The sequence below is a fragment of the Sinocyclocheilus rhinocerous genome, unplaced genomic scaffold, assembly GCF_001515625.1.
Source record: "Sinocyclocheilus rhinocerous isolate Xijiao unplaced genomic scaffold, SAMN03320098_v1.1 scaffold597, whole genome shotgun sequence".
Classification (NCBI taxonomy): Eukaryota; Metazoa; Chordata; class Actinopteri; order Cypriniformes; family Cyprinidae; genus Sinocyclocheilus; species Sinocyclocheilus rhinocerous.
The window spans coordinates 122,543-136,862 of NW_015649570.1; the positions used below are offsets into that span (position 1 = coordinate 122,543).

The 14,320-nt window shown below is 35.7% G+C and overlaps 1 protein-coding gene and 1 long non-coding RNA gene across 2 annotated transcripts in view; both read left to right on the top strand.

Annotated features, from left to right (window-relative positions):
• The window catches only part of LOC107710708 (rab effector Noc2-like), a 50,675-nt gene extending 44,414 nt beyond the window's left edge, over positions 1 to 6,261 (top strand). Inside the window, exons 7-9 of the mRNA XM_016515542.1 lie at positions 5,611 to 5,709; positions 6,024 to 6,191; positions 6,257 to 6,261. Of these exons, the coding sequence (XP_016371028.1) occupies positions 5,611 to 5,709; positions 6,024 to 6,191; positions 6,257 to 6,261 (272 nt within the window). The remainder of the gene's footprint in view (positions 1 to 5,610; positions 5,710 to 6,023; positions 6,192 to 6,256) is intronic.
• A 167-nt stretch (positions 6,262 to 6,428) lies between these two features.
• Positions 6,429 to 14,320, top strand: part of LOC107710730 (uncharacterized) — a 56,374-nt gene continuing 48,482 nt past the window's right edge. Inside the window, exon 1 of the long non-coding RNA XR_001636629.1 lies at positions 6,429 to 6,492. This is a non-coding gene — a long non-coding RNA (uncharacterized LOC107710730). The remainder of the gene's footprint in view (positions 6,493 to 14,320) is intronic.

Here is a 14,320-nt window from a genome sequence, read left to right on the forward strand (position 1 = left end):
CCAGCTTTTTATTTTACTAAAAAAGCGCTCGTCAACTTTTTCTTGTCAAAAAAGACGCCAAGTGTGAACACGCCCTAAGTTCAGAAGTTCATCTTGGTGGTTTGTATCTTAGACTCAAGCAGGTTCACCTCTGACATGGTCATTGTTTCTGTGAACAGCTTGTCTTTTCCCTTCAGTTAATACACCACGTGAAGAAAGGATTTTGCTAAATATTCTTGCTTATTGATAGAGATCACAACAAACATTATATGATAAGTCACTAGCTTTTATTTTGTCTAGCAAATCAAATTCTCCCAGGGTTAGTGTGGTTGCATGGTTGGCTCAAAAACGGGTATTTCATTTACGGCACTATGCAATCATTTCTGTTGTCTCCGCCAAAGGTCACTGGCTGTTGTAAATCTCTGCAGGTTTTTCAATGTCATCAGGGCCCTTATATGATTTACTTTCACAGTGCATATGATCCAATGTAAGATGTAACTAAAATGCAGGAAGTCAATTTGTTGTCAAGAAAACTATAAAACAGTATGTTACCCTGTAAAGTATCCCTAAGCTTAGTATCTCTAAGCAAATGGTGTCAGTAAACCATTCTTTAATGTTAAAAACAGGCTGAGGTAAGGATACACACACCGATTAATCCCACATTAAGTTCCCTGTCTCTACATGTCTGCTTCATGACTGAGGCCCTGTGGATTCCTGTCTCTGTTTGACTGAAAGTAAACAATCACTTCATATTTGTTGAGACCTTTAACTGTAAGTCTAGTGACATTTCAGTCGGCTGAAGTACTGTGATCTGAATTACTGTGGCCCCTAGCAGAGGTTAGTTTTTCTTCGTTCTGTTGTCTGGCCTGTGCTGTCATTGCTAGTAATGTGACTGAACGTTTCTGAATATCAGGAGGCAACAGGCTGAGGGAAATTTCATTCATCTGTAGGTGTCTTAGTTACAGGGGTGTCTGAGTTAACATATTATTAAAATACTATTAATACTGTGCTGTATTATTTAATTTTTGTTGGTTTAGATGAAATATCCAAGAAGTCAGGACTCATTTTCAGCATTTTCACAGATTTCAATAGTTTTTTGTTTGTTTGTTTTGTTTTGCTTTTTTTTTTCTTTGCTATTATCTGAATGATTTCCAGGAAACCAAAGTGGCTGTTAAATAATGTTGGCAGCTAGATTCCAGTACAGTATAATTGATTCATTAGGCTTTATTTGTTGGTTTGTTTCTTTATTTAGCTGGTTAGGCTGGGAAATAAGCTAGTGGACCCACTAATACTAGTCTTGTGTAACCAGACCTTTGCTGGACCTCAAGGTTTGGTAAATATTGCAGTTCATTCTGGAAGCAGGATGAGCAGATTGACTGACATGTACAGCGACCAATCATAGTTCATACAAAACTCTGAGGATCATTAAAAGATTTTATCTTACTAAACTTGCAACAAATCTAGGGATTTTCATCCTCAAAAGCACTTGCTTGTGTCATCCTGGTACCTTGTAAACAAGAGTTTGTTTTCAGACAGACAGGTTAAAAAAACACCTCAAGGTTTCAGTGGGTCCTTAAGTCTTGATTTGATCAAATTTAAGGCAATCAAATGTCTCAAATAGTGTGAGAAAAGTCTTAATTATTTTAAGACGTCTTTAATTTGAAGATGGAAAAGTCGCTGCGATATAGGGTTGAGTCGATAGACGATGCCATCGTCCATCGCCTATGGCTGAAAGACATCACGATGTTGAGCCGGCATCATGATCTAGATATTTGTCAGTGGTGCTCAGTATCTGCAAATCATTCGCCATTGTCCTGTCAGTCATCTCTCCTTACTCTGTGTATGTGGTAAGTAGGCTTGCCGTGATAGACGGTGCTGACGGTGATACCGGTGTTAAGCCGCAACACCGGTTATGTCACTTTCCCACCGCGGCACCGACCCCCACCGTCGTTTTGATTTTTTATAGAAATAAAAATAATTTAGTTCAGTAAAAGAACAGACACTACAATTAAAAACTGAACGCGGCTGCTCAATGCAGCGTGCCGAACGACCGAGGTCCTGTGATAATATTAGTCCCGTGCGAATCGGCATCTCTGTGATTCGGCCAGCGTTTGGCGGGTTGCATATCATTTTTCTAGGTTTTTGTTTGCTGTGCACCTTTTTATCCATCTTTCGCGAAGAATGGAGCTGCGTTAATGTAACAGTTTACTGCTAGCAAGCAGCTAACCATGTCCCTTTAGTGGCTCCGTAAAAAGAATTGACTGTTTACGTTATGGTTTTTAAATTATAATATGTTGTAGATGGTTGTAGAGCCTAGGGCTGCCACTAACGACTATTTTTATTTCGATTAATCTATCGACTAAGTTATTGATTAATCGCTTAATCTAACCGATTAATTTCCCACAAAAAAAATCAACAATTTTACTTAAGAATATTTTATTAAACTATATTTTATTAAACCAAATGAAATCCAAATTTTTATGAAATCCTTTTTTTAAAGCAAAAGTAAAGTGCAACATAGAGTGCAAGAAGCAAGTGTCCATCTCATAGTCCAAATCACTGGACTACTGTGAACGGAGCCGCTGTGTGATGCACGTACTTAACCTATACGCATGTAAATAATTAAAGTGCATATACTGTATTAGAACTGCATCGAGTCAGAGTGCATATTTTATGTCTCATCTATTTGAATGAGCAGCTGGAAGTAGTAAAGCATAGACGTTTTTAAAATAAGAGTCCTGGTGTATTTTGGGCTCGTTTATGATTAAAAGTCCCTCATAATGCATAAAATCTTTTTTTCACCCTCCCTGGCTATTATTGGTATTTTGGCATTTAAATCAACGTAAACTCTTGTGGCTTCTCTCTGGACCATCCTGTCACAGGAAAGAAAGACTAAGAAAGACTCTGTACAATAATATTTATATTGTATTGGTTTGTTTTGTAATGGCATGCGGTATTAATTTTATTTGTGCAGGTCTTAAAAAAAGTCTTAAATTTGATTTTAAAACACTGCAGAAACCCTGCACCTGCCTCATTAGATTTGTCCTTACTAGATCAAAAAGTGTTTTCCAGTTTTGTGTGCAGATGCATGCAGCCATATGACCAGGTTAAACCAGATAAATCAGCTTTTTTTCCCCCTCCACCAGGGTTTTCTTGTTATAGCACAGCACCCTTATATTTATTCTTCAATTAAAATGTGATTCTTCAGTTTGTTATTTGAGCAGTAAGTGGGACAGTTTTTCTTGCTTCAGTTTTAAATTTGACAATTTTGCAATAAGGCATTTTGTCACAATACTGGAATCTTATTATAATTACTAGAGTTTTTTTAGGTAGAGGTAGTCTTGCTGTTATTTAGGTTAGCAGTGTAGATGCAGTGAAATTTGATGCAATTTTGTTTCAGTTTTGTTACTGTGTTCACCACTTGATGTCCAGTGCAAAATCTGGGTCCTGAATCAAAACCAGTTGAGAACCAGTTATTTAAAGTATCTTCATTTCTTATTTCTTTAAAACCCTCCTATTGCATTTGGGTCAGTTATGACCCAGAAGAGGTACATAAAAAAGGAAAGAAAAAGAAAGAACAGAACTTGGGTTAAATGGGCTTAACATTATCAAAATAAACATCAATCCTTTTTTTTTTTTTTTAATGTGTGTTTTTAAAAATGCTTTAAATTGTGTTCCGGTCCGTTTTGACCTGGCTATCAGCTGAAGCGTTACACATCATGTAATTCGCACTTTATCCATTTGCTGTATTTGACTCGAAAACACTTGAAGTAAAATATATTTAGCCTCTGAAATCTCACACACTTTTAGTACCGAATTTTGTAGCATAAATATGCATGCACAAAGCCGCTATAAACACATGAAAAGTCTTCTTATGGTTCATAGATCAAGGCAAACCAACCCATGTGTCTTTGAGTGTGTAACAGTGATTCAGCATGACGACAGAATTTGCTGCTCTATAGCCGTATTTATCAAGCCAGATTGGAGAGATGGGTGGTATAGAGAGAGTCTGTGACGGGAGATGGGTCTCTCTCTCTCTGACTTGCTCACACACACCACAATACTGCAGCTCCATCCTCCTTCCTCTGATTGAAACCATGGCAGATGGAGTGCAGCAAATTGGAAGGCAGAACGGTGCTGATCCGAAGCTTGCCTTTTCTCTCTCTGATAAAAATATTAATTTTCAGCTTGGGCTCAAGCCGCTGATCGGGGGCACGCATGTGCTGCTGGGATGATGAAGGCTTTGGAAAGAGAGCCAAAGGTCCATGTCCACTTGAAGCCTCTCAGAAGTTCCTCACGGTATCCTTACCTGCCCCTGCTCAGAAAATGAAAGCAGAAACAGTGGAATGGAGAAGAGAATTAAATTATTTTAGAGGCACACTCTTTTTTTTGTCACTGTCTCTCTGTCCCCATGCTTCTGTTCTACTTTGTATTTTCCAATTTACCTTCTTGCACTGCCCTGAGCTGTTTTACAGACTAGTTCAGAATGCTGTATATGTAGTCTTTCAGATAAACAATGTTCTCCTGGTGTTGCAGGATTGTGTTTTATTGAGCTGGAAGGTGGACAGTCTCTCTCAGTCTCTGTGTAAGAGTTTTGCCAATCAATGGGTTTTGGGCTGTGCTTTGGTTTCTGCATTTGGGTTTGGGTTGAAATTAATGAACCAAATAATAATATAATCATAATTATTTTATGCTATACTTGTTTTGTACTGAAAATGAAATCTAAAACAAAATCAAAAGAAAACAATCACTTCCAGGTCTGTTTCGGTCTTAAAATTTGACAAAGTCAGTTGGGTCAGATCAGAAATCATGAAAGAACCGCTCACCCAAAAATGGAAATTCTGATGTTTATTTATTTCCATTTTTTTTGCTTTCATGGAATGCAAAAGACAGCGTTTTCAAGAATGTTCATAGAATGTAGGCATTTAGTGATCAGTAAAAATATTCCTTTCTGCCAAAGCTCTCAGTCTCATTCAGTGTAATGCCATGTTGTCATCCGTATTGGTGTTTGACTCATTGACATCAAACCTGGTGTGATGCATCTTTACACCACAAGTTTGAATATGGAAATTATTTATTTTGGTTACATTTTTTAGCCTTTTTCACCTGTTGGAGAGCACAGTGAAGCAGCGACAAGAAGCAAAAGGGAGAGGACCACAAGTTGGGAACCGAACTCAGGTCGCCCAAGGTGCAACTTCACCACATGCCATAGTGCTACCCACAAGGCTTCAGCTCTGAATGATTTTTGAGAGCTATGGCATAAGGGAAGATTAGCAATGAATAATACCTTCAATTTTATCCTGTTCCTTAAGGGGTGGTCACATTTACTGTTGTTCAGCAAATTTTCGTGGGCGAAATCCAGTCATTTCAATAGCAGTCCACATGAACAAGAATTTCCGTATGCAGATTCGTGGCCATGAGAATTTCAGCTTCACAGCAGCTGCTTACAACTGCTTGGTTTTAATATTCATAAAAACCTCTTTGTATCCCTGTGCATATACAACACTATGCTTTTTATTCTGAATCACCCTCAGTTGTTTTTTCTCTTGTACCTTTTCCTTCTGTCATGTATCTCTTGTCTTAATCACTTTCTCACCTTTTGTCTTTCTGTCTTTCTCTCTGTCTCTAAAGTTAACTTAAGTGAAAGCGATGGCAGTGATGCCGAGCTCAGTGAATGCAGCAGTGACAGGAAGACCTTCATGTCTGAGACAGATCAAAGAAGAGATTCCGGTAATACACAACTCCTAAAAATTCACAGCTGAATATACACGGACACTCCCCACCCACCCACACAAACTCTTACAAACTAATACAACTCCATCTGTCAGATCTACCACATTTCACAGAAAACAAAAATCCCCCTAAAGCTTAGATTTGTTTGTTTTTGCAGCTTGATTGCCTTTATAATGGCTTTGTTTTACTAGTGTGCCCAAAGTGGATTATAAAATGAAAGACTGTTTCCCTATAGGTTTCCCAAAAATACTCCCATCTTCAGCTTAAATTTTGAATATGAATTTAGAGGTTTTTTTTTTCTGTGCACTCAGAATCGAGTGGAGGCCAAGTGCAAACACCTCTGCAGTCCAACATCACCAGTCCAACTCAAACCAGCTTTCACATGGAAAGCCCTTCCAGCGTGGCCAGCGAGCAAAGAAGTAGCAGTTTCAATCCGGGTCTGGAGGAAGAGGTCATGGACCATAGTCGACCTTTACTAAGTGAGTGCCCACATGCACATTTGCTTAGCTACCTAAATGGGGAAATTCCATACTCCCATCTTCAGCTTAAATTTTGAATATGAATTTAGAGTTTTTTTTTTTTTTTAAATTGTGAACGTCTTTGTGCACTCAGAATCGAGTGGAGGCCAAGTGCAAACACCTCTGCAGTCCAACATCACCAGTCCAACTCAAACCAGCTTTCACATGGAAAGCCCTTCCAGCGTGGCCAGCGAGCAAAGCAGTAGCAGTTTCAATCCGGGTCTGGAGGAAGAGGTCATGGACCATAGTCGACCTTTACTAAGTGAGTGCCCACATGCACATTTGCTTAGCTACCTAAATGGGGAAATTCCATAGACTTCTATTGTTTTTTTTATGTATATATACAGCTTGTTATAAATACCATAACCTAACACTAACTGTAACATAAAACTTTTTTACAATTGGGAAGCCCCCAGAAGAAGGTTTTGTCACATTTGGCTCACTCCTGGGCACAGATATGTCCCCAAAATATGTTTATGTGCATACACACAAACACTCGCACACACTCGTCTTTTCCCCTTAGAGCCAAGTAACACTGACAGCTGTACACTAAATAGGGTGGTCTGTCCTCTGTCCTCTTTTGAAATACTCATACTAAAGGAGGGATACGCCTTTTTGTCAGTGTTTGCTAATTCAAGTTATCACTATTACTATTGCTCATACTTTTTTCAAAACCTTATTACCTGCATTGAAGTGGAAACTGATCCATATCTAAGGACCTTGGTGTGGGCTCTTTTGACTTGTGCTAGTAAGCAACTACCCAGAACAGCTTAGCAACCTCATAGCAACATTTGGATTGGATGCATTGTCACATTAGACAATGTATTAATAAACAGAGTAAGGAATGTCAGGTGATCAAACACTCTTAACAAAAATAAAGGTTACAAAAGTGGGTTTTCGCAGTGTTGCCGTAGATGAAACATTTTGGGTTCCCAACGAACATTTCAGTGAACAATTCCCAAATAAAACCTTTTTTAATTTTCTTAGTGTAAAGAGCATTTTAATACTCTAAATACACTTTTTACCCTAAAGGTTCTTGGAACCATAGATGCCAATGCCAATCCTTTATTTTTAAAATTATAGTAGAGTGCACATAATCAAAGTTTCTTTTTTTGACCAAGAGCAAATTACTTTTGCATGTGTCTGTCATTATTTGCTGCTTCATTGTCCACCTCTGTATATCTTTCTTCTCTGCCTTAAGGAGCTTAAATTCCCACTTTCTCTGGTTAAAAAAAAAACAAAACAAAAAAACAAATAGCCCTCATTATTCCAATGATATTGTGCATCTTGCTCGAGCGCTCTCCAATTTGTACCGCTTACTTTCAGAGATAAGAACCCCTACACACAGGCTTCGGCAAGCTTAGCATGAGGTGTGATATCTTCCTGCCCTCTGTGTTAATGATAAAACGTTCAAATGTCAATGCACGGAAACATAATTAAAGCCTTTTACTGTCATAGTTATGGGCTGAGCACTGAAGTTCCATGTCCCTGCTGTTTTTGTTGCCATTTCTTTTATAATTCTTCTTCTGGCTGGGAGTCTATAACAGCCCTCAGAACGGTTTGCAGAAAAGTTATCAAATTTGGCACATTGATTGTGGTGGGTCTGAAAGTCCCCTGACTCATTTGTGGGTCTCTCAGTCAGAGCCTTTAGCAAAACTAGAAGTTTAAAGTTTCTTCTGCTTCAAACTTTTAAAACATTTGGTCTAATAACAGAATTCTTCCTTGGCTTTCTCTCTTCATCTTGAGTTAACTGAATCATGTGTTTTCATTTCTCCTTCAAAGCATGTTCTTCACATGATGTTCAGACTAATGTTCAGAATCTTAAAAGCATAGTTAATCCAAAAAATATATTTACTTCCCCCTCATGACATTCCAAGCCTATGACTTTCTTTTTTCTGAGGAACATAAAAGAGGATATTTTGAGAAATGTCTCAGTGTCCATACAGTGGAAGTCAGTGGTCACCAGAAATGTTTAGTTACCAAACATTTTTCAGAATATTTTCTTTTTGTGTTGTGCAGAAGAAAGTCATATAGTTTTAGAACAGCTTGTGGTTGAATTATTTTTGAACTATGTTCATGTTCTTGTGTAGTAATTTTTTTTTTTTTTGAAGAATGTTCATTTTTGAACTAGGAATGTTGTGTAAAGTATCTGTAGCTCCTTGTTCATCTGTGTAGTTTGATGATTTTAAAATGTCTCCAGCCATGTTAAAACTGCATTAACTCCCTAAGGGATTTTAATATCATCTGTAAATTTTGTGTATCCCAACAGGTCTTGTTTGTTTACAGTGAAGGCGAAATAAGAGGATGCAAATGTTCCTCTGAGAGCCAAGCAGCATTTATAACAGCCTGGCCTCTGTTTGTCGTTAATCACCTCATGTAATGTGCAGGCGTGCAGTCACCATGCACTCTCATTCATTTTCATTCAGCTTTGTTTGCTAGCCAGCTATAGTCATAGCCAATGAGGCTGTGGAGATGTTCTCTCATCCAAGGTCAGGCCTGTGACTTTTTGCTTAAACCTACAGAACCCCACACAACTTGCAAAAAATAACTAAATAACTAAACTAACTAAATAAATAAATAAATTAAATAATAAAATTAAATAAAAAAATATTTTTTTAAATTGTGGCCATGAATTAAGAATTTATCTAACTATTTATTAATTTGGCCCCTCGTTTTAGTTAAATAGTGGCCACAAAGTAATTCAAAGATTTATTTTTCTAGTAAAGGCATTTAAATTGTTACAAAACATTTCTGTTTCAAGTAAATGCTGTTATTTTTTAACATTTTATCAAAGACTTCTGAAAAAAAAAATCCACAAAAATATTAAGCAGCACAACTGTTTTCAACATAATAATTATACAAAACGTTTCTTGAGCACCAAATCAGCATATGAGAATGATTTCTGAAGGATCATGTGACACTGAAGACTAGAGTAATGATGCTGAAAATTCAGCTTTGCCAAATTACACTTAAAATTATTGCTGGGCAATGATTAAGCGATTAATATATGTGTGTGTACTGTGTATATTTATTATGTATATTTCAATACACATACATACATTATATATTTTAAAAATATTTACATGCATTTACATGTATATATTTATATTCATATAATTTATATTATATATAAATATATTTAATATATAAACATAATATATTTTTCTTAAATATATACATGCATGTGCGTGTATTTATATATACATAATAAATATACACAGTACATACTAATATACTATGTAAACAAAAGCTTTTATTTTGGATGCGATTAATCATGATTAATCGTTGCCCAGCACTACTTAAAATATATTAAAATATAAAATAGTTATTTTAAATTGTAATATTTGACAATATTACTGTATTTTTGATCAAACAAATTAAGTATTGGGGAGCATAAGAAACTTCTTTTCAAAAACATAAAAAATGGTAAGTAATATAAAAATGCCATGTTAAGAACATTGTTTTCAGCTGCTAATTTAAGTGTATAGCTGTCTTTGTCACATAGATGTATAGAATTTACAGTGTTTGCAGGAAGAACTCCCATAATACATGTGTTTCTGATATTGTTGCTGCTTTCTTCAAACAGCCACCAGTATTTTAAGATCTAACAGCTTTTATCACACCGTATGATAAATCTGAAATGTCAAATGATTTACACTGGCTCATAATTGGATGGCCGATTCCTCTCTTCTCTGACATGTAAAAGCTCTCTGTAAACAAGCACCATCAAATGCATAATACATGCATATTTTTATAGGTGCTATGGTAAGATGGTCCTCTGAACAATACATGTAAATATCAATTCTCAACATTTTAGTGACCCCAACATTGTGTTTTAAATGCCAGGTAAATACACCATTCATATATACCATTTTTAAGTGGAGATATGGAATACTGGAAAGATGTTTCCCTGCTTGTTTTAAGATCTGTGATACCATTTTTTGAGATGTTCACAGATATATGTACTCACTGCGCATTATTTTTAACAATAATAACACGTTATTTTAAACATTAAGGGTAGTATGGTTAATTTTCAGTTTAAAATCTCCTTTAAAATCCTGAAGCAGCATCACAGAATGTGATGTATTAGCATAAAACATTTAATTGAATGAAAAAGGGCACAAATGAAATCATAGTGCATAATTTTCACTTCATTAAAATTGTAATAATAGGAATTTCATGTTTTTCAGGTTCATAATTTTAGACCTATAAATTGTGAAAAAGGAGCCCATATGAACCTGAATCTAAATTAGCACATGCGACTTACAAATGAGGACAATAGAAGCAATCAAAACTAACAAAAGAGCAACAATATGTAAGTGCAAATGACAAGTCTCGGTTAGCCTAACGCAGTACACATAGCAAGGTTTTTTTTTTTCACACACAAAGAAAAACAAGTAAATAGAATCGAAAAAATAGAAAGCTTCTTTAGAAAGTTTTTTTTAAATATAAAAGAAGATAAAGTAGAATTAAAATAGAACAGAGAGTGCTAGAGTTAGAGAATCAAATAAAGATGGAACAGATTTTTATTAAATTTTTTTTGGAAAAGAACATTTACCCATCCAAGTTCACACACACAACAGTGAGTAGTGAACACACACATACACCGTGAACACACACTCGGAGCAGTGGGCAGCCATTTTTGCTGCGGCGTCTAGGAAGCAGTTGGGGGTTCGGTGCCTTGCTCAAGGGTCTTACCTGTCGTGGTATTGATGGTGGAAGAGAGTGTGCATTCACTCCCCCCACTTACAATCCCTGCCGGTACTGAGACTCGAACCCGCGATCTTTGGGTTACATGTCCAACTCTAACCATTAGGCCATGACTGCCCCCATCACACTGATTGTGTGAATTTGGCCATTCAAAAAAGCACATATAGCTGTAGCATTGAGTTCTTGATTGATTGAGTTGATTTTAATTTTGAGGCTAACTCAATAACTCTTCATCTGCTCTGACACCCAAAGCCATTCTTTACCGCTCACCCGACACATCACTTCATTGAATCTACCTTGACATTTCTGCATTTTGATTCTTTTCATTTTCTTTCCCACTTAGCTGCTTGCGTTCATCATCCTTGGCTCAATTGAGAGTCATCACTCTCTATTATTTCTATGTAGATGCACAAAAGACCAAACTATGCACATTGGCAGAGGCTCTAAAAAATGATGAATGATCAGTGGAATTCACTGTGAAAGGGAAACATTCACTTCTGCATGGCTGGACATTTCACTCAAGAGTTTTTGTAAATTATACTGTTTTGCTCCATGTTGTCAAACCTTGATTGATTTTCTCTTCAGTTTCTAACTCGCTTGACTCTCATGCATTCTTTATCTGGCTGTGGCTCTGTTTGAGCTCAACTTGCCAGTAAGAAGTGGACCCAGTTTTCTTTGTGTCTCCCAGCGTTCATACATTAGAGTTGGAGCTTAATTGCTTAAGTAAGATTAATTATACTTATATAATGTAAGCTATATATTCAGCTGTTCAAGTTTAATGATATCAGTAATAACTGAGATGAACCTAAATGTAGTAATCTGAACTGAAATGGTTTGTTCATTGAGAACCACTCATTGATTTTGTGGAAGAAATATGTCTGATGAAATATGTCTATTATATTATTGAATGGTTCTGAATTTTAAAAGATATGGTCCCGTAGCTTAAATATACAGTAGTTCACTGCTTTTAGTAACAGTAACTAGGTGCGTGCGATATTGGTTGTAATGAAGTTCCGAAATTATTATAATGTTTTTAATTAAATTAAATTTAGTTTACTTATTATTATTGTTATTTTTTAATGAAACACAAATTAACCGAAATTAAAGTTTATTTAGCCAAAAACACTTATTGAAAAATAAACATTTAAGCTATAATAATTTTCATGATAGATTTAAGCATGTTAAATAATGAAGACACATGTAATATTGTGCATATTTTTAGCAAATTGCTCTTCTCTAGAGTATTTTTTGTTTTCTACTTGACTAACGAGCTATGGACATTGAATGGCTTTCCTGAGGTAAAGCATTACGTGACATTGTTTACAAGCAGACGTCTTAATGTAATTGAAACACTGATTGAGTGATTCTGAGACATGATACGTTTCAGTCAGTTGTTCAGTTGTTCTTTCAACATAACTTGATGTTCATTCATGTGTACTTTGTGCTATAACTAGTAGTAAAGAGGAAAGTCAACTTTATTGTCATTTTTAGCACATTGCATGGCAATGGTTAAAAGTAGGGATGCACCGATACCACGTTTTCCAGTACTCGCCCGATACCGATACTTTTATTTTTGGTACTTGGATCAGTTTTACTGATAAAATTTTACCCAATTATACCCAAAAATTTAAGAATTTTTGGGTATAATTTATCACAGTTTACTTTATTTTGCTGTCCTCACTTAAATCAGCTCCAGGCTTTTGGAAGGCCAAACAAAGTCGTTTTCACAACGAATCACACAGTGCGTTCATGACATGGCAGCGGCAACAACAATACTACAGCGAGAATAAAAGTTGCGTTAGAGTAGTAGATAAATAAATATTTTCTTATATACATAATTTTATATATATATATATACACACATAAATATATAGTGTATATGAATAATAGAGTATTGCATATCTGTATGTAGTATAAGTAAATACAAGTCTATGAATTAGCCAGAGGTGTTGATGTAACCTCATTTGTAAGGCGCTGTCAGAGTCCTTAGGGAGGGTGTGTGTGTGTTTTTATATATACACGTAAATATATATATATATATATATATATATATATACACACATAAATATATAGTGTATATGAATAATAGAGTATTGCATATCTGTATGTAGTATAAGTAAATACAAGTCTATGAATTAGCCAGAGGTGTTGATGTAACCTCATTTGTAAGGCGCTGTCAGAGTCCTTAGGGAGGTGTGTTTGTGTGTTTTGGGTGGGGGGGGGTTCTTGGGGTGAGATATAGGTGCACATCAGACTAGCTGTTGAGAAGTCTGATTGTTTGTGGGAAGAAACTGTTTTTGAGTCTGGAAGTTCTGGGAAGGGTGAGAAGGATCCTTCATGATGGAGGTTGCCATCCATGAAGAAATTATTTGATGGTTGAAGAAGTGATTGGTTCACATGCCACTTGAACTGAGGCACCTACAGTGATCTGTTCACGACACATTAAAGAGCATCAAAATTAGATTTATTTTTTGAATTTTGTTATATAATTGACAGAATTTGAAAACTCAGACATTTTCATATCAAAAGTAACAAAGCACAAAGCTTATTGTGATTATTAAATGGGAAGCATGCTACAAATAATGCTTAGTGAGGTTTTGTTCACGCAATGTTTTATCAAAATGAAAGTAGATTAAAAGTCGACATCAATATTGTCAACCCAGCCCTAGCGTTCACACAGCTGACATGTTTAGCTGTTGTAGATGTTTCAGTCAAAACCGAAAATTTGGCCAAATATTTGTGGTTGCCAAAATTTCAGTGCATCACTATTAGGTACTATATCAGTTATTGGCTGATATAAATTTTTTTTTTTTAATTCGTTGTTAACAGCCAACAATATTGAATGATTGAATGTTTAATTGTGCAGTGTCATTTCCCATTTTTTGCATTTTGATTACCTTTGCCATCATAATGCTCACTTAAAAATAATATTTAAAAAAACTGATTCTTTAATAAAACTGTTCAACGTAATCTCTAGCAAATTTCAAAGTGAATATGCATTTTTCATACTAATGTTGTGATGCCTATTATGCATATAAAATGAAGTTTAGTTTATAATATTTTATTTTGACAAAATGGTGTAGAATTGTAATATCAGTTATAAAAATAATTATCAGCTTAACATTATCCGCCAAAATTTTGGTACTCTTTTTCTTGGAGTCTCACTTTGCAATTCACAATACATCCCAATGCACTTCACTTTTCATTGTGTTTTAGTATGTTTAGAACAAGTCTGTGATTTATGCTCTAGCAGCAGTCCACTAGCCACAGATGGCCTTAGGCCATGCTGATATTTAGACCAACAACACAACTGTGTGGATATTGCTTTTAATGTAAAAGTTCAATGAACAAGGTTAATATTAAATAACTTAATTGGACAG